This window comes from Scyliorhinus torazame, chromosome 8, assembly GCF_047496885.1.
Source record: "Scyliorhinus torazame isolate Kashiwa2021f chromosome 8, sScyTor2.1, whole genome shotgun sequence".
NCBI lineage: Eukaryota > Metazoa > Chordata > Chondrichthyes > Carcharhiniformes > Scyliorhinidae > Scyliorhinus > Scyliorhinus torazame.
In genome coordinates this window covers 260238618-260265423 of record NC_092714.1, presented here as the reverse complement: position 1 = coordinate 260265423, position 26806 = coordinate 260238618, and the positions used below count along the sequence as shown (strand labels likewise).

The 26806-nt window shown below is 47.2% G+C and overlaps 1 protein-coding gene across 2 annotated transcripts in view; it reads right to left on the bottom strand.

Moving 5' to 3' along the window:
- The window catches only part of LOC140428575 (transcription factor E2F1-like), a 44454-nt gene extending 22053 nt beyond the window's left edge, over positions 1 to 22401 (bottom strand). Inside the window, exons 1-3 of one of the 2 annotated variants that reach the window (XM_072515205.1) lie at positions 21882 to 22401; positions 13451 to 13541; positions 9220 to 9439 (exon numbers count right to left, since the gene is read on the bottom strand). In XM_072515205.1, the coding sequence (XP_072371306.1) occupies positions 9220 to 9439; positions 13451 to 13541; positions 21882 to 22175 (605 nt within the window). In that variant the 5' untranslated portion in view covers positions 22176 to 22401. The remainder of the gene's footprint in view (positions 1 to 9219; positions 9440 to 13450; positions 13542 to 21881) is intronic. The other variant, XM_072515206.1, reaches the window with a different exon arrangement.
- Positions 22402 to 26806: the final 4405 nt, after the last annotated feature.

The following is a 26806-nucleotide window of genomic DNA, read 5'->3' as shown; positions in this document are numbered from 1 at the left end:
AAAGTAGGAGATAAGGGCAGAGAGATTTTTTTTTTTTAAATTTAGAGTACCCAATTATTTTTTCTGAAATTAAGGGGCAATTTAACGTGGCTAATCCACCGAACCTGCACATCTTTTGGGTTGTGGGGATGAAACCCACACAGACACAGGGAGAATGTGCAACCTCCACACGGACAGTGACCCAGGGTAGGGATTCGAACCAAGATCTTCAGCGCTGCAGTCCCAGTGCTAACCACTGTGCCACCGTGCCGCCCCAGGGCAGAGAGATTTAAGAAGACAATTTCAGAGCTCTGGGTGCAGGTAGCTAACAGCGGAGCTATGAAAATGACGGCACCTTCCAAACCCACAGTCCAGAAGGCCAAGGCCAATAGACACATGGGAACTCCACGCACCTGCTAGGTCCCCTCCACGCCACACACCATCCTGACTTGGAACCATATCGCTTTTCCTTCACTGTCGTTGGGTCAAATTTCTGGAACTCCCTTCCTAATAGCACTGTGGGTGTACCTACCCCAAATGGACTACAGCGGTTCAAGGTGACGGCTCACCTCCGCCTTCTCAAGGCCAATTAGGGCGAATCCCACGCAAACATGGGGAGAATGTGCAAACTCCACACGGGCAATGACCCAGAGCTGGATTCGAACCCGGGTCCCTGGCGCTCTGAGGCAGCAGTGCTAACCACTGTGCCACCCGGACTCTTCTTCCCTTGTGTCCTATGAATTTACACATCCCTACTGGACTGGGAATGGTACAACCCCAGGGTTATCACTGCGCATTCCTGTCAGCAATGCTCCTTGGGTAGGGCAGCACGGTGGCGCAGTGGGTTAGCCCTGCTGCCTCACGGCGCCGAGGTCCCAGGTTCGATCCCGGCTCTGGGTCACTGTCCGTGTGGCGTTTGCACATTCTCCCCTTGTTTGCGTGGGTTTCGCCCCCACAACCCAAAGATGTGCAGGGTCGGTGGATTGGCCACGCTAAATTGCCCCTTAATTGGAAAAAATGAATTGGGTACTCTAAATTTATTTTAAAAAGGAATGCTCCTTCGATAACACACAGCGAGGATTGTAGACCCAACGCAGTTTTGATTCCCTCAATACCCCAACTAAGAATGCTGAGCCCCGCTACCTCATTCCTCCCCCACCCTCCAACCAAAAGATTAACTAGAAGATAAAGCCTCCAACAGAACATTGTAGTAGTTAGAGGAGCGCATACGCTGACACGGTGTAAACACGGGCCGGCTAGTCACATTTTTACATTTAACAAAACAAAAGCGAGTGCACATGCTGAATGGAAAGGTCAAATGACGACCCTTCACATCTTGCTCACTTAGCAAGTTCACAGCAACCCTGCTGCCTCATCGCACCATGACACTGCACTTTGTCTATCTCTGTCAGGCAGAGCTGCATTCGTTTCCACCCTCCCTCAGCCTTCCTTCCCGGACAAGTCGAGTGCCTCAGGTTGGGGAGGAAACGAGCCCAATAAATCACAATACTAAAAAGAACAACCTTGCATTCACATAGCATCTTTCACAACCTCCGGACCCCCCGCAAGGGCTTAATGGCCAATGAAGTACTTTTGAAGTGTAGGTACAGCTGCAACGCAAGGGAAAACCACAGCTAATTTGTGCCCAGAAAGCTCCCACAAACAGCAATGAGTTCAACGGTCAGACCTTTATTAGATGAGAATCCTGCAGCCCCGAGGGTTAGGCGGCCCCCATTCTACCTGTGGCGGCTCTGCGAAAGGGATGTTAAAGTTAGCCCCACAGCCCAGTTCTTGCTCCCTAACCTTGCAAATTTGTCTTCCTCAAGTACATTGCGAATTAATGGAAAACTCCAATTGGATCCGATTCCACTATACAAGTACCTAACAACTAGCAGCATGGCCTCCGCTCTCCTCTCAGCCCTCCATAAACCTCATGCTCTCTCGGCATTACGGGGGCTCTCTGGGCCTGCATTCATTGTCCATCCCTAATTGCCTCGTCAGAGGGCAGTTTCGGGTCGACCACAATGACGCGGGTCTGGAGTCACGTGTAGGCCAGACCAGGCAAGGATTTCCTTCCCTAAGGGACATTTGTGAACCAGATGGGTTTTGAGGGCAATGGTTTCACAGACTTTTAATTCCAGATTTTTGTTGAATGCTAATTTTGTCATCTGCCGTGGTGGGGTTCGAACCCTGGTCCCTCCAGAGCACTACCAGTCCAGTTAGGGGCCAGTTTAGCTCACTTGGTTAGACAGCTGGTTTGGGATGCAGAGTAAGGCCAGCAGCGTGTGTCCAATTCCCGTACCAGCTAAGGTTATTCATGAAGGCCCCGCCTTCTCAACCTTGGCCCTCGCCTGAGGTGTGGTGACCCTCAGGTTAAATCACCACCAGTCAGCTCCCCCCTTCAGAGGGGAGAGCAGCCAATGGCCATCTGGGACTATGGCGACTTCACCTTACTAGTCCAGTGACAATATCACTAGGCCACTGCCTCCCCCATACCTTCTTGGTTGCCAACCTACTTTTGGTGGAAAGTTTCTTCTTACTTGCTCAATCAAAACCCCTCATAATAATTAAAGTCTCCCTTTAACCCTTGCTACTACAAGGAGGCCAATCACAGCATTGCCATTCTCTCCAACATAACCAAACTCCCTCATCCTGGTACCATCCAGTTCATGATGAATGAGGTATAAATGTTGAACGAGCTACCAGAACAGCCCCATTCCAGTCCCCCCCATCCCTCCTTGCTCCCCCTCCCTCCCTCTCTGTCTGCCTGCTCCCCCCCCCCCCCCCAACTTGTGGCCGCGGGATCTTTTACAACCAGCTGAGGGGGCAAACGGGGTTTTAGAGGTTTCACATCTTCATTTGAAAGGTGGGCATCAAAAACAGCGCAATGCTTCCCCCAGCGTAAACCGAGATTTAAGCCTCGCCGCCAAATGCAAAATACTGCAGATGCTGGAAATCCGAAACAAAAAGGACTGGAAAGACTCACCGGGTCGGGTAGTAACTGCACAAAGAGAAACAGAGTTAAACATCAAGTGACACTTCTTCAGTGTTTCCCTCCCTACCTCCTCCTCTAACCAAAAAAAAAAAGACAATCACTGTAAGGATCCCAGCCGAGTAAAGATCAAGAGGGAGACGCGAGGGCAGGTAGAAGTAGAAAGAAGTTGAACCGTGCGTCACAGCCTGCAGGTAAGTGATTGGCTGTGACTGGTAAGTAGTTTTTCTTTATCGTGCGGGGCGCAGTGGTTGCTAAGTGAGTGTTTGCCGAGAAGGGGAGTAAATTTTTTTTTTTTAATTTTAATATTACTTTTGGGAGTGTAGAAATGGCAGGAGATCCCAGTCCCGTGTTATGCTCCTCTTGCTCAATGTGGGAGTTCAGGGACGCGGCCGATGCGCCTGACTCCTTCATGTGCTGGAAGTGTGTCCAGCTGCAGCTCCTGTTAGACCGCATGATGGCTCTGGAGCTGCGGATGGACTCACTTTGGAGCATCCACGATGCTGAGGAGGTCGTGGATAGCACGTTCAGTGAGTTGGTCACACCGCAAATTAGGGTGGTAAGGGAGACAGGGAATGGGTGACCAAAAGGCAGAGAAAGAGCAGGAAGGCAGTGCAGGTGTCCCCTGCGGTCATCTCCCTCCAAAACAATTATACCGTTTTGGATACTGTTGGGGGAGATGACTCAGTAGGGGAAGGCAGTAGTAGCCAGGCTCATGGCACCATGGCTGGCTCTGCTGCACAGAAGGGTGGGGAAAAGACTGGCAGGGCTATAGTCATAGGGGATTCAATCGTAAGGGGAGTAGACAGGTGTTTCTGTGGTCGAAAACGAGACTCCCGAATGGTATGTTGCCTCCCGGGTGCACGGGTCAGGGATGTCTCAGATCGGCTGCAGGACATACTGAAGGGGGAGGGTGAACAGCCAGTTGTCGTGGTGCATAGAGGCACCAACGATATAGGTAAAAAACAGGATGAGGTCCCACAATCAGAATTTAGGGAGTTAGGAGATAAGTTAAAAAGTAGGACCTCAAAAAGGTAGTAATCTCAGGATTGCTACCAGTGCCACGAGACAGTCAGAGTAGAAATTCAAGAATAGTCAGAATGAATTCGTGGCTTGAGAGATGGTGCAGGAGGGAGGGGTTCAGATTTTTGGGACATTGGAACCGGTTCTGGGGGCGGTGGGACCATTATAAATCGGATGGTCTACACTTGGGCAGGACTGGAACCAATGTCCTAAGGGGTGCTTTTGCTAACACTGTTGGGGAGGTTTTTATCTAATGTGGCAGGGGGGTGGGAACCAGATTAGGAGTTAGAGGTCAGTAAAGAGGCAGCAACTAAAGCCAGTAAGGTACTAGATAATAAACTCAATGTGACTAAGGGGAAGAGTAGACAGGGAAGAGATGATGAACACAAAGGGACAGGTGGTCTGAGGTGCATTTGTTTCAATGCAAGAAGTGTAGCAGGTAAGGCAGATGAACTTAGGGCTTGGATTAGTACCTGGGAATATGATGTTATTGGTATTACTGAGACTTGGTTGAGGGAAGGGCAAGACTGGCAACTAAATATCCCAGGGTATAGATGCTTCAGGAGGGATAGAGAGAGAGGTAAAAGGGGTGGAGGAGTTGGATTACTGGTCAGAGATTATATCACAGCTATGGTTAAGGAGGGCATGATGGAGGATTCGAGCACTGAGGCAATATGGGTAGAGCTAGGAAATTGGAAGGGTGCAGTAACATTGTTGGGACTTTACTACAGGCCTCCCAAAAGCGAGCATAAAGTAGAGGTACAAACATGTAGACAGATTATAGAAAAATGTAGGAGCAATAAGGTGGTCGTGATGGGAGATTTTAACTTCCCCAACATTGAATGGGACTCATATAGTGTTGGAGGCGTAGATGGAGCAGAATTTGTAAGGAGCATCCAGGAGAGTTCTTTTAGAGCAGCATGTAAATAGTCCAACTCGGGAAGGGGCCATACTGGACCTGGTATTGGGGAATGATTCCGGCCAGGTGGTTGAAGTTTCAGTCGGTGATTACTTTGGGAATAGCGATCACAATTCCGTAAGTTTTAGAATACTCATGGACAAAGACGAGAGTAGTCCTAAAGGAAGAGTGCTAAATTGGGGAAAGGCTAAGTCTAACAAAATTTGGCAGGAGCTAGGGAATGTAGATTGGGAGCAGCTGATTAAGGGTAAATCCACATTTGAAATGTGGGAGTCTTTTAAGGAAAGGTTGGTTAGAGTGCAGGACAGACATGTCCCTGTGAAAATGAGGGATAGAAATGGCAAGATTAGGGAACCATGGATGACGGGTGGAATTATGAGACTAGCCAAGATGAAAAAGGAAGCATACATAAGATCTAGGCGACTTAAAACTGATGAAGCTTTGGAGGAATATCGGGAAAGTAGGACCAATCTCAAACGCGCAAGAAAGAGGGCTAAAAGGGGACATGAAATATAACAGGGTTAAGGAAAATCCCAAAGCCTTTTATTCGTATACAAGGAGCAAGAGGGTAACTAGAGAAAGGATTGGCCCACTCAAAGACAGAAGAGAGAATTTATGCGTGGAGTCAGAGGAAATGGGTGAGATTCTTAATGAGTACTTTGCATCGGTATTCACCAAGGAGAGGGACATGACGGATGTTGAGGCTAGGGATGGATATTTAACTACTCTAGATCAAGTCGGCATAAGGAAGGGGGAAGGTTTGGGTATTCTAAAAGGCATTAAGGTGGACAAGTCCCCAGGCCCGGATGGGATCTAGCCCAGGTTACTGAGGGAGCGAGGGACAAAATAGCTGGGGCCTTAACAGATATCTTTGCAGCATTCTTGAGCACGGGTGAGGTCCCGGAGGACTGGAGAATTGCTAATGTTGTCCCTTTGTTTAAGAAGGGTAGCAGGGATAATCCAGGGAATTATAGACCTGTGAGCTTGACGTCAGTGGTAGGCAAACTGTTGGAGAAGATACTGAGGGATAGGATCTATTCACATTGGGAAGAAAATAGACTTATCAGTGATAGGCAGCATGGTTTTGTGCAGGGAATGTCAAGTCTTACAAACCTAATAGAATTCTTTGAGGAAGTGACAAAATTAATTGATGAGGGAAGGGCTGTAGATGTCATATACATGGACTTCAGTAAGGCGTTTGATAAAGTTTCCCATGGCAGGTTGATGGAAAAAGTGAAGTCGTATGGGGTTCAGGGTTTACTAGCTAGATGGATAAAGAACTGGCTGGGCAAAGGGAGACAGAGAGTAGTGGTGGAAGGGAGTGTCTCAAAATGGAGAAAGGTGACTAGTGGTGTTCCACAGGGATCCGTACTCGGACCACTGTTGTTTGTGATATACATAAATGATCTGGACGAAGGTATAGGTGGTCTGATTAGCAAGTTTGCAGATGATACTAAGATTGGTGGAGTTGCAGATAGCAAGGAGGACTGTCAGAGAATACAGCAAAATATAGATAGATTGGAGAGTTGGGCAGAGAAATGGCAGATGGAGTTCAATCCAGGCAAATGCGAGGTGATGCATTTTGGAAGATCTAATTCAAGAGCGGACTATACGGTCAATGGAAGAGTCCTGCGGAAAATTGATGTAGAGAGATCTGGGAGTTCAGGTCCATTGTACCCTGAAGGTGGCAACGCAGGTCGATAGTGTGGTCAAGAAGGCATACAGCATGCTTGCCTTCATCGGACGGGGTATTGAGTACAAGAGTCGGCAGGTCATGTTACAGTTGTGTAGGACTTTGGTTAGGCCACATTTGGAATACTGCGTGCAGTTCTGGTCGCCACATTACCAGAAGGATGTGGATGCTTTCGAGAGGGTGCAGAGGAGGTTCACCAGGATGTTGCCTGGTATGGAGGGTGCTAGCTATGAAGAAAGGTTGAGTAGATTAGGATTGTTTTCGTTGGAAAGACGGAGATTGAGGGGGGGCCTGATTGAGGTCTACAAAATTATGAGCGGTATGGACAGGGTGGATAGCAAAAAGCTTGTTCCAAGAGTGGGGGTGTCAATTACAAGGGGTCGCGATTTCAAGGTGAGAAGGGAAAAGTTTAAGGGAGATGTGCGTGGAAAGTTTTTCACGCAGAGGGTGGTGGGTGCCTGGAACGCTTTGCCAACAGAGGTGGTAGAGGCGGGCACGATAGCATCATTTAAGATGCATCTAGACAGATATATGAACGGCGGGGAACAGAGGGAAGTCGATCCTTGGAAAATAGAAGACGGGTTTAGATAAAGGATCTGGATCGGCGCAGGTTGGGAGGGCCGAAAGGCCTGTTCCTGTGCTGTAATTTTCTTTGTTCTTTGTTTCAGTCTGCGACCTTTCGTTAGGACGGAGAAAAGTTAGAAATGTGAGCAAGTGAAATGGGGGGGGCAGGAGTGCAGGGATTTCCCGAATCATCTCCCCCCCTCCATGGCTTTGCACTTGCACATCCCTCCGGGAGCGGGAATGATTCAATCCTAATGTTATCTCAGCACATTCCGGTCGGATGTGTGACAGGAGCGAATAGGATCGGTGGAGGGAACATTTTCCCTTGGCAGCAGAATCTAGGCCAAAGGAACACAACCTCCAGATGAGAGTCAGGTCATTCAGGAAAGGCGAGATACCAATTCTCCACACGTAACGGTGGCGAAACACTCTCCCACAACAAGCAGCAGATGCTAGCTCAATTAACCATTTTAAATCTCAGGCGGATACATCTTTGCTAGGCAAGGTGTATTGACGATGGAGGAAAAATCCATGGAATTATGGCACAGAAATATTGAACTTTAAAAAGACCAGTTGTAACTTTTAAAATGTACACAAACCCACTGCCTTGCGAGCGCAGTAAGCAGCGCGTCAGTCTCGTAATCTAGAGGTCATGGGTTCGAGCCTCACATGAGACACTTGTTTTTGGGCGGCACGGTGGCACAGTGGTTAGCACTGCTGCCTCACAGCTCCAGGGTCCCGGGTTCAATCCGGCCTTGGGCGACTATCCTGTGTGGAGTTTGCACTTTCTCCCCTTGCCTGCGTGGGTTTCCTCTGGGTGCTCCGGTATCCTCCCACAGTCCAAAGATGTGCAGTTAGGTGGATTGGCCATGGTAAATTGCCCCTTAGTATCCAAAAGGTTAGGTGGGGTTACGAGGAGGCATGGGCTCAAGTAGGGTGCTCTTTCCAAGGGCCAGTGCAGACTCAATGGGTCGAATGGCCTCCTTCTGCACTGTAAATTCTCTGATTCACTGAGAATGTACAGTTAGCCACTGATAGGAATGGCTCCTGGAGGAACAATGGAACCCCTTCCTGTGTTTCCAGACAAGGTACCTCCAAAAGCATCCAAAGACAGATTACCATCTCAAGTAAGGACAAAGGGACATAATGGCTATCTCACCTAACAGACCCTGGGTGTAACTGCCCCCTTGGACTTGACTGGTGGATTCTGGGTCCAGTTGGAAAACATAACAGGGGGTTAAAAGAGCTGCTCAATGTGTACCGACCTGCCTGCGTCTGCCCTGCCAGTCTGCACGTGTGTGTGTGCTGCGAGGAAAAGCAGCTAGAGGTTGTCCACAGCGTTCCAGAAGCAGTGGAGAAAGGAAATCACCATGTTTTGCGGGGATATCTAAAAACTCTGCCTCTCACTGTGAAAGCCAACCAACCAGAAAAAAGGATCGCAGCTGAAAAGAGAACTGAAATATCTCTACCAAAACACCGGAATCGAAGAATCAACTATTCGCCTGCAGATGTCAATTAAACTGGAATCAAGTCGTAATGGCTACAAGGCTTCATCATCTACTCCATCAAGGACTGCTCCATATAACTTTTTATTTATAATTACTTACTATTAGACTCAATTCTTAATCTTTCTTTTTAATTTAGAGTACCGCCCTGTGTTGAGAAAAGAATCAGAGTGGCGATGAGGAGAACGTTTTTTATGCTGTGTGATCTGCAATGTGCTACCTGAAAGGGTGATGGGACACAGATTCAAGAGTAACTCTCAAAAGGGAATGAGATAAATACTCGAAGGTAGGTGGATTGGCCACGCTAAATTGGAAAAACAAATCGGGTACTCTAAAAATTTCTTTTTAAAGAAAATAAATAAATAAATACTCGAAAGGGCGGGGGGGAAAGAGAGAATCTGAGGAGTGGGACTAATTGGATAGACCACCAATGGGCCAGCATATACACCAGGGCTGAATGGTCTCCTTCTGTGCTTTATCGTTCTATGAACCAAATGTTTGAAGAATCGCGACAATCGTGTTCAGTGTCCGCTCCAACACTCACAGCCACTGGATGTGATTCTTGGATTTCTTGCTGATGAGTTTGATGCCTTCCAGGACATTGGTGATGTCGTAGATTCTGCGCTTCTGAACTTCAAGGGCTTGTGCTGCCCAGTTCAGATCCAGCACACCATCCGGAGACTGCGCCAGCAACTGGATAAACCGTTTGGTGATCAGGCTCAGGGATGTGTCGTATCGGGTCTTCTCCACTGGGGATTTCAGGCCTAAGACCAAAATAACTTCAATAAAATTACAAAGAATGCACAGCACAGAAACAGGCCCTTGGGCTCAACTGGATTCAGGCTATTTGTTTATGCCCCAGACTTCATCTCAACCCTCTTCACCCAATTGGCAGTGGTGGGCTCAGTTGGTGGCTCTTTCACCCACAAAAGCCAGCTGACACCCCAGTGCAGTACTGAGGGACTGCTGCACGGTCAGAGGTTCCGTCTTTTGGATAAGATGCTAAACCGAGGGTACCTCTGTCAGCTCGGGTTGTGTTAAAGATCCCACGGCACGGGGCAGCACGGTGGCGCAGTGGTTAGCATCGATCCCAGCTCTGGGTCACTGTCCGTGTGGAGTTTGCACATTCTCCCCGTGTTTTGCTTGGGTTTCTCCCCCACAGCACAAAGGTTGTGCAGGGTAGGTGGATTGGCCACCCTAAATTGCCCCTTAATTGGGAAATAAATTGGATTTTTTTAAAAATCCCACGGCACAACTTTGAAGACAAACAGGGAGGAGGTTATGCCCATTGTCAAGGTCAGTTTTTAAATCGTTCAGTCACCATCCTAACAACAGATTATCTGGCCATTATTATTTGTGGGATCTTACTGTGCACAAATTGATTGCCGTGTTCCCTACGTTACAACAGATCTCCATTGGCTGCAGAGCATCCGGTCATTGTGAAAAATGCTGTAGAAATGCAAGTCTTTAATTCTATTAACAACGGTCAGCTCCAAGGCATCACTGCACGAGTTCCTCAGAAGAGTGTCCTCGGCCCAAACATCTTCAGCTGCTTCATCAATGACCTTCATTTCATCACAAGGTCAGAAGTGGGGATATTCGCTGAGGACTGCACAATGTTCAGCACCATTTGCAACTTCTCAGGTATTCAGTCCATGCCCACACGCAACAATACATGGATAATGGTCCCAGGTTTGGGTTGAAAAGCGGCAAGTAACATTCATGCCATACAAGCGTCAGGCAACGACCACCTCCAACAAGAGATGAATCTCGCTGAACCCCCCACTTGGTGCTACCATTGACCAGAAACTGAACTGGATTGGCCATGTAAATACTGCTGGTCAGAAGCTAGGGTTCCCGTGGCGAGTAACTCACCTCCCGACTCCCGAAAGCCTGTCCGAACATCTACAAAGCACAAGTCAGGAGTGTAATGGAATATTCCCCGCTTGCCTGGATAAGTACAGTTCCAACAACTTAAGAAGCTCGACACCATCCAGGACAAAGCAGCCCGCTTGGTTGGCACCCCCCTTCTACATTCCCTCCCTTCACCACCAACACACAATGCCAGCCGTGTGTACTATCTACAAGATGCACTGCAGGAACTCAAGGCTCCTTTAGCAGCACCTTCCAAACCCACACCCATCCTGGACAAGAGCAGCAGATACCTGGGAACCCCGCCACCTGGAAATTCCCCTCCAAGCCATTCATCATCCTAACCAGGAACTCCCTCCCTAACAGCACTGCGGATGTACCTACATCACGTGGACTGCAGCGGTTCAAGGCAGCAGCTCACCACCACCTCCTCATGGGCAATTAGGGGCGGGGAGTGAAAGCTGGCCTCGCCAGTGACAGCTACATCCCATCCATTCATTTTTACAAATCCAATTCTTTCTCTCCTCCAATGGTTACATACCTTCCCATTAATTCAACCAGTGCTGTTTTGCACAACTACTCCATGTTTTGCATTTATTCGGTACCTCTCATAACCCACAGGGCATTTGAAAATACATTGCAAACGCAGCAGCCAATTTGTGCACAGCAAGCTCCCATAAAGAACAATGTGATAATGACCAGCTAATCGTTTTTTATTTTGTGATGTTGGGAAGAATAGATTGTGGTCACGACGCCAGCAAGCACTCTCCTGCTCTTTAAAACAGTACTTTGGAATCTTCTTTTACCCGAGAGCTGGGGGAGATTTAAGTGCAGCTCACCCTCTATACGACACTGAAGTTTCAGCCTGGAATATGGACTCAGTTCAGAGGAATGGGACTAAAACCCACTTTCCCCCGTCTTAGGGGACAGAGCCACCCCAGAGAACCAGGACAAGAATCACGTCACCTACATACCAGAATCAGCAGCACATTCCAGACCTTTGAACTGTAGTCCAATAAATCAAGCATACTGTGATAAAGTTTCATAAATTGAAGGATTCTACAATGGGTGATATCGTGATTATGGAACTGTACTACTGACCCAGAGGTACGGAGGTCAAACCCAGCTGGTTTCCTCAGATTGCGAAACGGCAATCCTTACCCAGTGTCACCTGGACATTCCTGAACAGCCCCCCTGATGGTCTGGTGAGCAACTTAGGGCATCGAGGCCAAGGCAGGTCGTCTCCCTTGACAACATCACTGATTTCAATGGATTGAAAAAAAAAAGAAGAAAGGTGAATGTACCGTCGTGTTTGGGCTGGACAGCTAGTTTGTGAAGCAGAGCGAGGCCACCAGCGCGGGTTCAATTCACGAACCGGCTGAGGTTAGTCATGAAGGCCCCGCCTTCTCAGCCTTGCCCCTCGCCTGAGCTGCGGTGATCCTCAGGTTAAATCGCCACCAGTCAGCTCTCCCCCTCAAATAGGGGAAAGCAGCTCATGGTCATACAAACCAGGGAGGCCTCAGGATCAACCCAACGTCTCCGAGGATCTTAGCACGTCAGGAAACAAAAATGCAATCATTTACCTCAATAAGGCGAGGGCGGAGGCAATTATTTTATTTCCCGATCACAATGCAATAATGCCCCCATCCCCAGTTGAAAGTTGATATGTCCGGCTTCAAGGTAAAGCCTCAGCTTTGGTGCCCCCCCCCCATTATATTCACTGCCGGGCTGCACACTTGAGGTACGGGCATCGATTCAGGGATCAGGATGATCAGTGCCCAAGGAACCTCCCAACCCAGCACAACTCAAAAACCTGGGGAGAGAAGAATGGGGATTGGGGGGGGGGGGGGGGGGGGGGGGGGGGGGGGGAATCCATATGCAAAATTGACCATTCAACAAAAAAATTGCATATACATCGCATCTTTAATGTAGTAAACATCCGTAGCCTCTTCACAGGAGCATTACCAAACAAACCTTGCCGCTGAGCCACATGCGAACCTTTAAGCTTGGTACGGTGAGGAGGAATATTTTCAGAGCCAATAATTAGGAAGATTTAGGGAATTCCAGAGCTTGGTGCCCAGGCAGCTGAGGCCGCAGCCCATCATTAGCTAAGTGACGGAGATCAGGGATGAACAAGAGGCCAGAAATGGAGATGCGCGGCGATCTGGGAGGGCGACAAGAGGCAAGCGGGCAAAAGGTCAAAGGGATTTGAAAAGAAGGCGAATTTTAAAAATGGATGTCAGGAACCCATGTAGGTGAGTGAGCAAACTGACTGTTCCACTCCCTCTTAAACAGTATAATATCCAACTCATTTCCCTTTCTTTAGTTCTGAAGAGTCACAAGGACTCGAAACGTTAGCGCCATTTTCTCTCCATACAGATGCAGCCAGACCTGCTGAGTTTTCCCAGCATCCAGTGTTTAGGCTGTCGGTCAGTGGGCACTTGGGCGAACGGGAGGTGGTGGGAGTTAGCAGAGCTTTTGAGGAGCTAAGGTTTCCGGAGGGTGGTGGGCTGGAGGTTCGCAGGGAGAGTTTCGGAAGAATAGAGTCTGGAGGTAACAACGGCATGAATATTTCAGCAGAAGGTGGGCCGAGGCAGGGGCTTTCTTGGGAGGAGCAGAGCGGACAGCACTCTCAGATCCACTCCACATGTATCTGCTGCGGCAATAAACTTGGCCTGAGGACGCCATGGGCCAATCAGAAGAGCAGCCACCCAATCCCAGCCCTTTGCCAGAGGGTTTGTGACCAGCTGCAGAGGTCTCAAGTTAAGGTTGCTGTGCTTTCCAAGACTTGTTGTGAGACGAGGAGCTTAGACAGGAGAGCTTGCACCTTTCACTCACTTCTTCCTCCTGGACAGGGCGAAAGAAAATAGCACTATAACAAGTTCTGCTACTTTGCGCCGTACCTCTCCCAGAAGTCGTCCCTTTCCCTTTGGGGCTCACCATTTCCACAGCGAGATACTGATGATCACTATCCAGCTCCAACTTCCTCTTAACCTGCAGAGAGCATCAAAAGGAACTTTCTTACTGTGAGGACAGTGACTGCCAGTGTTTTCCATTACTCTTGGCCAAGCACCTTCTTTACAGCTCCATCAGCACAGCCAAGAACTGCAGAACATCGTACACAAGGCAACCTGCTGCCTTTACAGAAGCCCACCTGCTAATGATACAGGATGTTCCCCACGCTGCTCAGAGGAAACAAGCTGTGGGGCTAGGCCATTAAGAGTCAACCACATGTCGGCCAGACCAGGTAAGGACAGCAGATTTCCTTCACTAAAGGACATTAGTGAATGAGGTGGGTTTGTACAATGGTTCAATGGTCATCAATGGATTGGTATTTCAATCCCAGATTTTCATTGAATTCAAATTTTACAACCTGCTGTGGTGGGATTTGAACCCAGGTCCCAAGAATATTACCCTGGGTCTCTGGATTACTGGTCCGGGGCAATACCCCTGTGCCATCACCGCCCCTCTGAGGCTATCAAAACCCCATTGACAGCAGTTGAGGGCAGTCAGAATCAGCTCGTGTGGGTGTGTATGTGTAAGAGTATTTAGATACTGGATGATGAAGGCATGATTGGTCTTGGATAATGATTCATAGACACTAGAAGGAGGGCCATTCAGCCCTTCGAGCCTGCTCTGCCATTCAATATGATCATGGCTGATCATTAAGTTCAATACCCTGATCCTGCCTTCCCCCCATTTGTCTTCTTTACTGTCCACTGCACGATGACACCCAAGGTCTTGCTGGTGAGGAATTGAACAAACAACTGTGATATAAAATAGTTAGTTCAAATATACAATAATGTAGATGTGAGCCAGTCTGAGAGTAGTGAGTTCACAAACAAAGGACAAAGGGATTCTGAATGGATGGCAAGGATGGGGAAAAGGATGCTGGGTAACAAGAGGCCCAGGGTTAAGGAATGCGAAGTGAGCCAATCAGGATATATGGCCAGGTCAGGAGGTGTATTGGATGACCTATGAGAATCTTGTATGTGAAACTTGATGCCATTTGAATGAGATTTGTAAAGATTTCTTTGTCTCCAATCTCACTCGGGTCTGGAGCTCCAGGAGACTGCTTGTGTTCTTAATCTCTGTGGAGCGAGTCAGCCTTGCAAGTTGGTTAAAAATAAATAATACTATAACTACAAATCCATCTAGAGTTTTATTGAGGCCAGACTGACGGGTAAAGAATTCAATATTGTCATTTGGTGCTGAAACCCGGGATTTCTCCAGACGGTCACCGGCCAGCTGCGAAATCAGAATTAGACTGATGTTGGTCAAGGAAAGTGGAAATGGGCCCACAATTTGTGTAGCTGGAAAATGACCACATTGATTTTCCCCTCTTCTCAAGGTCTGATTCGGTTGATAGTTTGAGTCCTATTTCTGACCCTTCACCGTCTGTTAGAGAAGGGGAGCTCTGTTCCACAAGCCCAGTTAGCTCTAGGACCCGATCTCGGACAATGAGAGAGGGGCTTGATCCTATCCAGAAACAATTACGCATACCACCTAGATCCCTTAAGACCGATATGGTAGGACAGAAAAGTATAAGAACAAAGAAAGAGGACGGGAATAGATCTGAGGAGCCGGAGCTCCCCCTATCGGAAGGGAAGGCCGTCGACCTATAGACCACTAGTCGCTGCTTGCCAATCAGAAAAAGACCCATTTATTCCAACTTTTTGCTTCCTGTCTGCTAACCAGCTTTCTATCCATCTCAGGACACTGCCCGTAATCCCATGCCTTTTAACTTTAGATATTAATCTGCTAAGTGAGAAGTTATCGAAAGCCTTCTGAAAGTCTAAATAAACCACATCCACCAGTTCTCCCTAGTTAACTCTACTGGTTACATCTTCAAAGAATTCTAGTAGATTTGTCAAGCATGACTTTCGTTAGGTAACTCCATGGTGACTTTGTCTGATTATGCTACTGCCTTCCAAATGTTGTGCTATGAAATCCTTGATAATGGACTCCAGCAACTTCCCTACTACTGACGTTAGGCTCCCTGGTCTATAGTTCCGTGTTTTCTCTCTACCTCCCTTTTTGAATAGCGGGGTCATATTAGCTACACTCCAGTCTGTAGGAACCATTCAAGAGACCAAAGAATTTTGCAAACTGACCGCCAATGGATCTATTATTTCTAGAGCCATTTCCTTTCGTACTCTGGGATGAAGATTATCCGGTCCTGGAGATTTATCCACCTTCAATCCCATTAATTTCCCCCAAACCATTTCTTTACTAATACTAATTTCCTTCAGCTCCTCACTAAAACTTGTGCTTCTCAAGAAGTTCCGGTACATTATTCATATCTTCCTTTGTGAAGTCAGAAGCAAAGTACGAATTTAGTTGCTCAGCCATTTCTTTGTTCCCCGTTAGGAATGCTTCCATTTCTGACTGTAAGGGGCCTACATTAGTTTTTACTAATCTTCACATACCTACAGAAGCTTTTAGTCAGTTTTTCAAGTTCCCCACTACTTTCCTTTCAAATTGCATTTTCCCCCCTCTTACTCAATCCCTTGATCTGCCTTTGGTGAATTTTTTTAACTGTTCCCAATCCTCAGCTGTGTTGTTAATTTTATGCCCACATTAATAACATGGCCAAACAGGTGGTGTATCAATCTGCAAATCCTTCCAACACACAGTGACAGGGAGTAAGAGTGGGAGAGATTCCTGGTCAGCCATGTGATGGGATGAATGTTGGAGCCTCTATCATCACTATCCATAGCGCCAGTCTACAACATGCTTGTAAAAGTAACGTCACCACAGCAACTCAGGCTTCGTGTGAACTGGCACACCAGCATCACACCAACGGGGAAGTGAAATAGTTGAGATTTCAGGGATTATAACACTGTCCGGATAGACTTACTCCAATGGGGTTGCTGAAGGAGTGGCTAAATCTTTTATATATTAAAGAGAGTGGGAAATTTATTTCTTGTAAACCATCATCTTGCAGATTTCTGCCATTCAGGTATATTTTTGCCTTGTTCCTTCCACGCTAAGCTTTGCTGAGCACCCATTCCTCGTCCATGTAACAGCTGGTGGCTGACCTATTCTTAGGCTTCTATTGGTGCCAGTCAAGCCAGCAGAACAAGCACAGTTTAGTAGAACCTCCACTCGGTTCCACCCACCCCACCTTACAACGTGACTGTGCGGCAATCTATTTTTTAGGATGAGGGTAGGTGGCAAGTCATCAGCGGGAATGATCACGGAGCCATATCCACATGGCGGCCCAGTACATCTTGCAACAGCCACTCCATCACACACACCATCATCCCAGCAGGCGCCAGCACCTGCGGGCCAGAGATGGGGAAGCGAGCCAACCCGTCACTTTGGGCAGCACGGTAGCATTATGGATAGCACAATTGCTTCACAGCTCCAGGGTCCCAGGTTCGATTCCAGCTTAGGTCACTGTCTGTGCGGAGTCTGCACATCCTTCCCGTGTGTGCGTGGGTTTCCTCCGGGGGCTCCGGTTTCCTCCCACAGTCCAAAGATGTGCAGGTTAGGCGGATTGGCCATGATAAATTGCCCTTAGTGTCCAAAATTGCCCTTAGTGTTGGGTGGGGTTACTGGGTTATGGGGATAGGGTGGAGGTGTTGACCTTGGGTACGGTGCTCTTTCCAAGAGTCGGTGTAGACTCGATGGGCCGAATAGCCTCTTTCTGCACTGTAAATTCTATGATAATCTATGATTATCAAGGTACACATCATAACAAACACCTCAGGTCAACTGAGTTTGAACAAGACAGCTCTGGCAAAAGAACAAAGATTAGAATCATCCAGTACAGCGGAGGCCTGCTCTGCGAACGCACCATCCGATTAGTCCCACTCCCCCTGTCCTTCCCCCATGGCCCTGTCATCATTTCCTTGTCAAGTGTTTATCCAATTCCCTTTGAAAGTTATGTTTGAATCTGCTTCCATTACTTTTTCAAGCAGCACATTCCAGATCACAACATCTCACTCTGAAAATAAACTACAAGTTCACTCATGTTTCATGGGAACGGAGCGATAACAGGCAACCTTTTTATGGGTCCAACATCTCATGCAGGTCCCTGCTAAGTACATACAAATATCTAGTCAGCTAGCTAGCGTGGTAACTATCAGGAACCATAAAGCACTTCAGATTGTGGCTGACTCTTTAAAGAGTGCAGCGACTGTGTTTTAGGCAAAGTCTGGAAGTATTCCAGCAATAAAAAGGCAGCCAAAAGGGCAACACCTCCACCAGAGTCCACTTGCCACCGAATCAGCACTCTCTTCTCATGAAGTATAAATGGTTGTTCCCATTACATTTGGTATTCGTTTTTAAAATAAATTTAGAGTACCCAATTCATTTTTTTTTTCCAATTAAGGGACAATTTAGTGTGGCCAATCCACCTACCCTGCACATCTTTGGCTTGTGGGGGCGAAACCCACGCAAACACGGGGAGAATGTGTAAACTCCACACGGACAGTGATACAAGGCCGGGACCGAACCTGGGACCTCAGCGTCGTGAGGCAGCAGTGCTAATCACTGTGCCACCGTGCTATCCAAATATGGTATTCTTGCGAATTGTCCTGATGAGTGCAAGACGAAAAGCTTTGACAGTGTGTGTCTTTTTTCAGCAATACTCAATGAGGCTTTCACTTTTCAGATTCTGGGCCAGAGTGACACAATATCAGCTCCAGAGCAACAAACCACTTTGTCCTCACTCTGAACCTTTGGGTGGGAATAGATCACAGTCCGATTCTGTATTTCCTCCGCTACATCTTGGAAATACCCATTTTTCTTTAAACTAAGAAGGGAGAGTGTGATCAACAAGTGACAGCTTTCTATTTGGACTAGGAGCCTCACATGCACTTTCCACCAGATATCACCAGGAAACTACCAGGAGCATAAAAAATTGATGCAGGTGTAGACCATTCGGCCCATCGAGCCTGCTCCACCATTCAATATGATCATGGTTAACCCTGGGCTTCAACTCCACTTTCTGCGATTCACTGAGACACCAAAGATCTGTCTATCCCAGCCTTAAATATCATAGAATTTACAGTGCTGAAGAAGGCCATTCGGCCCATCAAATCTGCACCGGCCCTTGGAAAGACCACCCTACCCAAGCCCACACCTCCACCCTATCCCCGTAACCCCACTTAACCTTTTTGGACACGAAGGGCAATTGATCATGGCCAATCCACCTAACCTGCTGCACATCTTTGGACTGTGGGAGGAAACCGGAGCACCCGGAGGAAACCCACGCAGACACGGGGAGAATGTGCAGACTCCACACAGACAGTGACCCACACCAGGAATCAAACCTAGGACCCTGGAGCTGTGAAGCAGCTATGCTGACCACTATGCTACCCATATATTCAACAATGGAGCATCCACCACACTCTGGGGTACAGAATACCACTCTTTCAGTGAAGTAATCTCTCCTCATCTTAGTCCTAAATTACCAGCCCCTTACCCGGAGACTACTAGTTTTAGATTCCCCAGCCAGAGGAATCAATCTCTCAATGTCTACCCATCAAACCCCTGCAGAACCTTGTTACGTTTCAATTCCTATTCTCAACTCCAGAGAATATCAACCCAATTAGCCTTGCTTTGCAACATCGGACAACCTCCTCCTTATAGGAACTAATTGAGTGAACTTTTGCAGAGGCTGCCTCAAATGCAAGGAGATCCATTCTTAAAAAATGGAGAGTAAAACTGCACACAGTATTTCCAAGATGAGATCTCACCAAAACCCTGTACAATTGCAGCAAGACTTCTTCAATCTTGTTCTCCAACCCGCTCGCAAACAGGTCCAACAGGAACTCTGGTCACTCCCATATGTCCCTAACCCAAGAGCAGAAACTAAATTACAACAACCCTCTGGTTGAAATCAACCGGCCCCGCACATCAGAAATCAAATGCGGGCCCCGTCCCACACCGTAACGGTGAGAACACTCAACCATCTTTTTTTAAAAATAAATTTAGAGTACCGAATTATTTTTTTTGCCAATTAAGGGGCAATTTAGTGGGGCCAATCCAGCTACCATGCCCATCTTTGTTTGGGCTGTGGGGGTGAAACCCACGCAGACATGGGGAGAATGTCCAAACTCCACACGGACAGTGACCCAGGCCGGGATTCGAACCCGGGTCCTCAGCGTCGCAGTCCCAGTGCCACATGCCGCCCTCACGCTCAACCATCTTAAAGCCCAAGGACACTTTTGTTTTATTACTTCACAAAATAAGAATTTTATTTCACTATTTAAAAACCAGACGAATTCTCCCTGTGCTGCCATCTCTCGAAGAACTGGTGGGAAGGAGGTGGCAAAACCTCAACATGAGGAAGACATCGCTGACCAGGGATAGTCTCAGGAACTCCTACAAACCTGGTCCGCTTAACATTTAAATAGTCAATATAGTTAGAATTTGGTTAAAGCAATTAGATTAGTAACCTGGAAAGGAGACTGCTTTTTAAAGTAAAATTTGTGACAATTTAATAAGTTACAGAGCTCTGAGCAACAAATCAAATGTCAGCCTTTCTATTGCACTAAAACCAATTGTAGCTGAATAACCTTTTTAAGATGAGTTTTTATTCAATTTCAAAGCAGACACAATCCAGGACTGTATGAATCCTTCCACAATAGCTATCTAATCTCAGACACAACACTGGGAGCAGGATGGGAGGGGGTGGCTATTACCCTGGGAGTCCCACCCCCTCCACAACTAATATATCGAGGGCTCTTTTGTTTACCTTGCGAGGCACTGATTCTCAGCCCAGTGCTGGCAGCAGACAGCCTGCTCTTAGGCCTTTCCAACTGCACCTCTGTAACTAGCTCTCCAGCTGCAGAGGCCTCAAGCTTTCACTGTACCCAGAGTGGCCTCACAAAGACAAGAATTGAAAGTGCAAAATATCCAGGGACAGCATGCTCAACAACAACTTGCATTTATGCAGTACCTTTAAACGCAGAGAAACAGCATCTTGCGTTTATAATAGCACCATTAATACAATGGAATATCCCAAGGCACTTCACGGGAGCATTAGTAATGGAAGTGTAATGCCAGGCCACACAAGTAGATAGATATCACGACAGGTGATCAAATGTTTGGACAAAGAGCATGTTAAAGGAGGAAACAGAGGCAGTGGTTTAAGAAGGAAATCTCTGTGTTCAGGGCCTAAACTGTGCCCACGATACCAGTACCCACAGATCTTTGATTTTTCAGTCTCTGCTTCAAAATATTTCCTGCTCTAGGACCTGTACCCACGACCACATTACTTAAGGTCCCCAGACTATCTGTGCGTGTGTTGGGGGGGGTGAAAAAAAAAAAGAGAGAGAGAGAAAGAGGATGTGTGATTGAAAGGAAGGGATCGGAACAAGTTTTGAACCATGATGTACTGGTCAGTGCTGCTCTCTCCAGCTCCTGAAGGCACAGTCATGGAGTGACATAGCACAGAAAAGGCCCTTCAGCCCATCGCGTCTGCATCCAATGAAAACAACCACCTAATTTATTCTAATCCCACAGCACTGTCTTTGGGTGTTTTATTTAAGAGACACTACAGCATGAGGAAATTTTGCAGACATAGCAACTGGTATAGACAAGTAGGCATAATCTTGCTTTAAATTATCAGGCTCCTTGACTTGTTTACACAACAGCATCATCTGAACCCCCAAAAACAGTTCCACTGCAAGACATGAGGAAAAATCGATGAACACATATAGAGGTATGGGTCATTTAAACAAAATGCTGGTGGGAAGATAAATTACCAACCGACAGACAAAACTTGCACACAGGATTTAAAGCATCTCTAAAACGACCAGTTCTACAGCACTTAAAACAGCTTGAAGTTCTCATCCCCACACAATACTCCATTAGAAGTTGGATGGCAAACATATCAAACCATTTACCAATGCTGCCTTCTCCGCTATCTTAAAATTTTATGGGAAAACTCTTAAAGCTGTGCATTTTGATGGGGGGGGGGGGGGGAAGTGCCATCAGCATTAAGATAGATCTTTTTGTGGCTTAGGTGGATGTATAGGTTGTGCAGAGATGTAGACATCCACATAAGTGTAACTTGTGTTTTCAAGCAGTTAGCAAAGTTCCCCAGGGTGGATGTTTGGTGCAGTATATAATATACATACACATCTCTGTTCAGGCACACTCAGAAACGTTCCCCTGGGTGGATTTTTGGTCCTGTATATAATATACATTTCTGTTCAGACACACTCAGAAACATTCCTCTGGGTGGATGTTTGGTGCTGTCAGTATACACACACTAGAAGGTATAGGGACCTGCCTGTTCAAATACACAGTCATGTTTCTCTGGATGGGATGTTGGTTCTGTCGCTACACACATACAAACACTCCACACTCACTCACTCCGATTACCGGTGGGCGCCCCAGGGGGGGTCGCTGTCCCCACTCGGCTGAACCGGGACCCTGGGGTGTAGCAGCGAACAGCAGGAGTCCCTGAGCCGCCCCGCTCCCGGCCCCCGTCCGCTCTGCCTCGGACTCAGCCTGGCCACTTCCTGGAGAGGAGAAAATCAGCAGCGGCTGCCCGAGCAGCCCCTCGGGCCCGCAGCAAGACACGGTCACAGTCCCGGGCTGGAGGGAGGCAGCGGCGGCGGCGGCGGCGGCGGGCTCGATCGCAGCCGGCAACATTTCTCTGGACATTGTGAAATGTTGCAGTTTTTTAGCAACTGTCTTTGTCCCTCTTTCTGCTTTGGATCCTTGTTCTCAGTGCAAGAGGACGCAGGGACACATGGATGTGATTGCAGCCGCAGGGTGCTTGCCCTCCCTGTGCTAGCACGCGGGTGGATACAGTTTTAAAAAAGGATACTTGGAGCTGAGTTGTATCCAGGAAGCTGCCGGCGGCTCAGGCGCCTAGCTGCTCCTCTCTTTTTTTACGCGCCAAATATTTGCCGCGAAACAGCCACACGGCCGCGTCACAATGGACGGCCACGCCCCCTTCCCCGCCCTCTCCGGCGCCCCATTGGCCGCAGCCTCTGACGGGCAGCCGCCTCCGTCCAATCGGCGGCCCGGGGCCCCTGGGGTTGCCTTTCCGCTGGAGCCGGGAAGGCGGCATCATTCAAAGGCGCAGGGGGAACCCGGAAGTGCCGCTCTGCCCCCTTTAAACAGTGTCCCAAATAAACAACGCTGCTGGACCCACTCCAATGTTTATCATTGAGAATCTCCTGCTGTTGCCCTTGTTTTCAAAAACATTTTTTGTAGCGATTTTAAGCCTACTTGTGACACTAATAAAGATTATTATTAATTATTATTAATCACCTATCCTATTTCTATATCATTATTGATGTGGAGATGCCGGCGTTGGACTGGGGTGAGCACAGTAAGAAGTTTTACAACACCAGGTTAAAGTCCAACAGGTTTGTTTCAAATCACTAGCTTTCGGATCACTGCTCCTTCCTCAGGTGAACCTAGTGATTTGAAACAAACCTGTTGGACTTTAACCTGGTGTTGTAAGACTTCTTACTATATCATCCTTGTTTTTTTTTATCACCTTTGCTTTGTCTATATCATTATTGCCTGTTTTTAAATCGCCTATACTATTTATGTGTCGTTATTACCCTCATTTTTTAAAATTTAGTGTATCCAATTATTTTTTTTCCAATTAAGGGGCAATTTAGCATGGCCATTCCACCTACCCTGCACATCTTTATGGGTTTCATAGAATTTACAGTGCAGAAGGAGGCCATTCGGCCCATCGAGTCTACACCAGCTCTCGGAAAGAGCACCCTACCCAAGGTCAACATATCCACCCTATCCCCATTACCCAGTAACCCCACCCAACACTAAGGGCAATTTTGGACACTGAGGGCAATTTATCATGGCCAATCCACCTAACCTGCACATCTTTGGACTGTGGGAGGAAACCGGAGCACCCGGTGGAAACCCACGCACACACGGGGAGGATGTGCAGACTCCGCACAGACAGTGACCCAAGCCGGAATCGAACCTGGGACCCTGGAGCTGTGAAGCAATTGTGCTATCCACAATGCTACCGTGCTGTTATAGGGGTGAGGTCCACACAGACACTGGGAGAATGTGCAAACTCCAGACGGACAGTGACCCAGAGATGGGATCGAACCCGCGTTCCTCAGCGCTGTGAGGAAGCAATGCTAACTACTGCACCACCGTCCGCCCTTGCACCATCTCTATATCATTACTGTCTTTGTTTTTTATTCACCTATACTGTTTCTATATCGTTACTGCCTTTATTTTTTAATCACTTGCCCTATTTCTATATCATTGCTGCCTTTGTTTTTTATTCGCCTATACTATTGCTATATTACTGCCCTTGTTCTTTATTCACCTATATTTCTATATCTTTATTGCCCTTATTAATTGCCCGCACTATTTCCATACCATTATTACCCTTGTTTTTATTCACCTGTATTCTGTATTGTCATTGCTCTTTGTGATCACCTATACTATTTCTATATCATTATTTCCCTTATTTTTAATCATCTATACTATTTCTATATGTTGTTATTGCCCTTTTGAATCACCTACAATATTTCTAGAGCATTATTGCCCTTTTAATCACCAATAATATTTCTATAGGCGGCACGGTAGCACAGTGGTTAGCACTGTTGCTTCACAGCACCAGGGTCCCAGGTTTGATTCCCGGCTTCAGTCACTGTCTGTGCAGAATCTGCACATTCTCCTTGTGTCTGCGTGGGTTTCCTCCGGGTGCTCCGCTTTCCTCCCACAAGTCCCAAAAGATATGCTGTTAGGTGGATTGGACATTCTGAATTCTCCCTCAGTGTACCCGAACAGGCGCCGGAGTCTGGCGACTAGGAGATTTTCACAGTAACTTAATTGCAGTGTTAATGTAAGCCTACTTGTGACAATAAAGATTATTATTATATCATTATTGCCCTTGTTTATAATCACTATGTATCATTATTGCCCTTTTAAATTGCCTATAATATTTCTATATCATGACTTCCCTTGTTTTTTAATCACCTATAATATTCTATATTGTTATTGTCCTTGTTTTTTGATTACCTGTACAATTCCTACATTCTGTACTTTTAAAAACCTAAAGGAAAATCAGAAATAAACTTGGGTGCCTTTTTTCTCTTCAGCAGGCTATCACAATAACCCAAGATTCTGCCCCTCCAAATTTTTTTTCTTTGCAAAGCAGGGCAGCATATCATGCAACTGAGCTGTGGCTCTATTCTCCAAAAAGTGATAATTTTTCCTCCAGACCAATCCATTCAGAAGTGCAGACTCCTAACACTCCTCTGCAACATTCTGCAGGGTGCAGGGCCAGCTGTTTCCTCCACAGCAGGCTTGCTCAACATATGAAACCACAGGCAAAACATATGCATGAGATGCAGAGTCCCTGTATGTACCGGAATATGTTAAAAGTTTGTGGATAAATCAAGCATACACACAGAAAAGAACATTACAAAACCTAAGAAAAGATGTCTGTTTTGTATATTTGTGATCAATATGCAGATTGAAGTGACCCATAATAACTGCTGTACCCTTACTGCATGCGTTTCTAATTTCCTGTTTTATGCTACCCCCAACATCACAACTACTGTTTGGTGGTCTGTACACAACTCCCACTTACGTTTTTTTGTCCAGAGCTCCATCCATACACATTCCACATCAGCAAAGCTAATGTCCTTCCTTACTATTGCGTTAATCTTCTCTTTAACCAGCAATGCTACCCCATCTCCCTTTCCTTTCCTTCTATCTTTCCTGAATATTAAATACCCCTGGATGTTGATTCCCATTCTTGGTCACCCTCGAGCCAGGTCTCCATGATCCCAATTCCATCATATCCATTAATGATTGTCAGCGCAGTAAATTCATCAACCTTATTACAAATGCTCCTCGCATTGAGACACAGAGCCTTCAGGCTTTTTTTTTACATTTATTACCCTTTTAGAATTATGATGTCATGTGGCACTTTTTGATTTGTATCTGGTTCTCTGCCTTCCATGTTTCCCTTTACTGCCTTTTGTTTCTGTCCCCACCTTACTTCTGAAGTGGGAAATGGTTCAGAAGGGCACTTGGCACAGAAGATGGCTGCCTGACACACAAGATGGAGACACAGAGAATAAAGCAGACAAAAAAATAATTGGGTACTCTAAATTTACAAACAAAACTGCAATGAAGTTACTGTGAAAGGCCCCTAGTTGCCACACTCCGGCGCCTGTTTGGGTACACAGAGGGAGAATTCAGAATGCCCAATTCACCTGATAGCATGTCTTTCGGGACATGCGGGAGGAAACCAGAGCACCTGCAGCCTCTCCGAGACATCCTTGTCCCTTGCACTATGGAGGCAACACACCACCCTGGAGACTCGTTTGCGTCCATAGAAACACCTATCTATTTCCCTTACAATTGAATCCCCTATCACTATACCTCTGCCACTCTTTTTCCTGTCCTCCTGTGCAGCAGAGCCAGGCACGGTGCTATGATCCTGGCCGCTGCCGCCTTCCCCTGGTGAGCCATCTCCCCCAACAGTATCCAAAACGGTATATCTGTTTTGGAAAGAGATGACCGCAGGGGACCCCTGCACTGCCTTCTGTAAAATGGCTGCGTTCCAATTAATCTGGCCAAAACCCAGTTTAAAACGGCTAACCCGAAAGACTGCTGGGAAAAGCAGCCAAGAAGACACAAGCAGGCAGCTGCAGACAGTTTTGCATATTCGGCTCTGGGAAGGTAGCCCAGATCGATTCTCAGGGCTATCAACAGCCCATCAACCCAGGTATTTGCAGTTGCATTCAGGACTGTTTGCAGCCCATCTATTCAGACATCCACAGTTAAATCGGCTATCCCTGGGAACAATTGCAACATATTAGCAATTGAATACCGGGCCAGACCTGTCGGCGCCTGCAGTGGCCGAAACAAAGACAGGTGAGCGACCACCCCCCGATCGAGGAACCGCCTCACCATTGGACACATCGACCCCAGAGATTGGGGACATATCCAAACACTTGGGACTCAGGGTCAAGGGCCGCCCCGGGAGGCGGGAAGCCCCTGGGCCCTATAAAAGTGAGGGTCCAAGTTCAGATCTCTCTCTCATCTTCGCCTGCTCGAGACCTTCGCAAGACCAGCCACCGGCAATAGTAAGTTTGAATCCAGCGATCGCTATCCGGTAGAGACACCTAGCCACCGACCTGTAGCAGCCTTTTGAATCCCGCGGGCCAGATTTGATTGGACAAGCCATTCGTTTCCCTGATCTGGTGGGCTCTTCCTAAGTTAAGTATTGGCCAGTAGTGATAGGTTTATTATATAGAAAGTAGTATTAGGGTATTAAT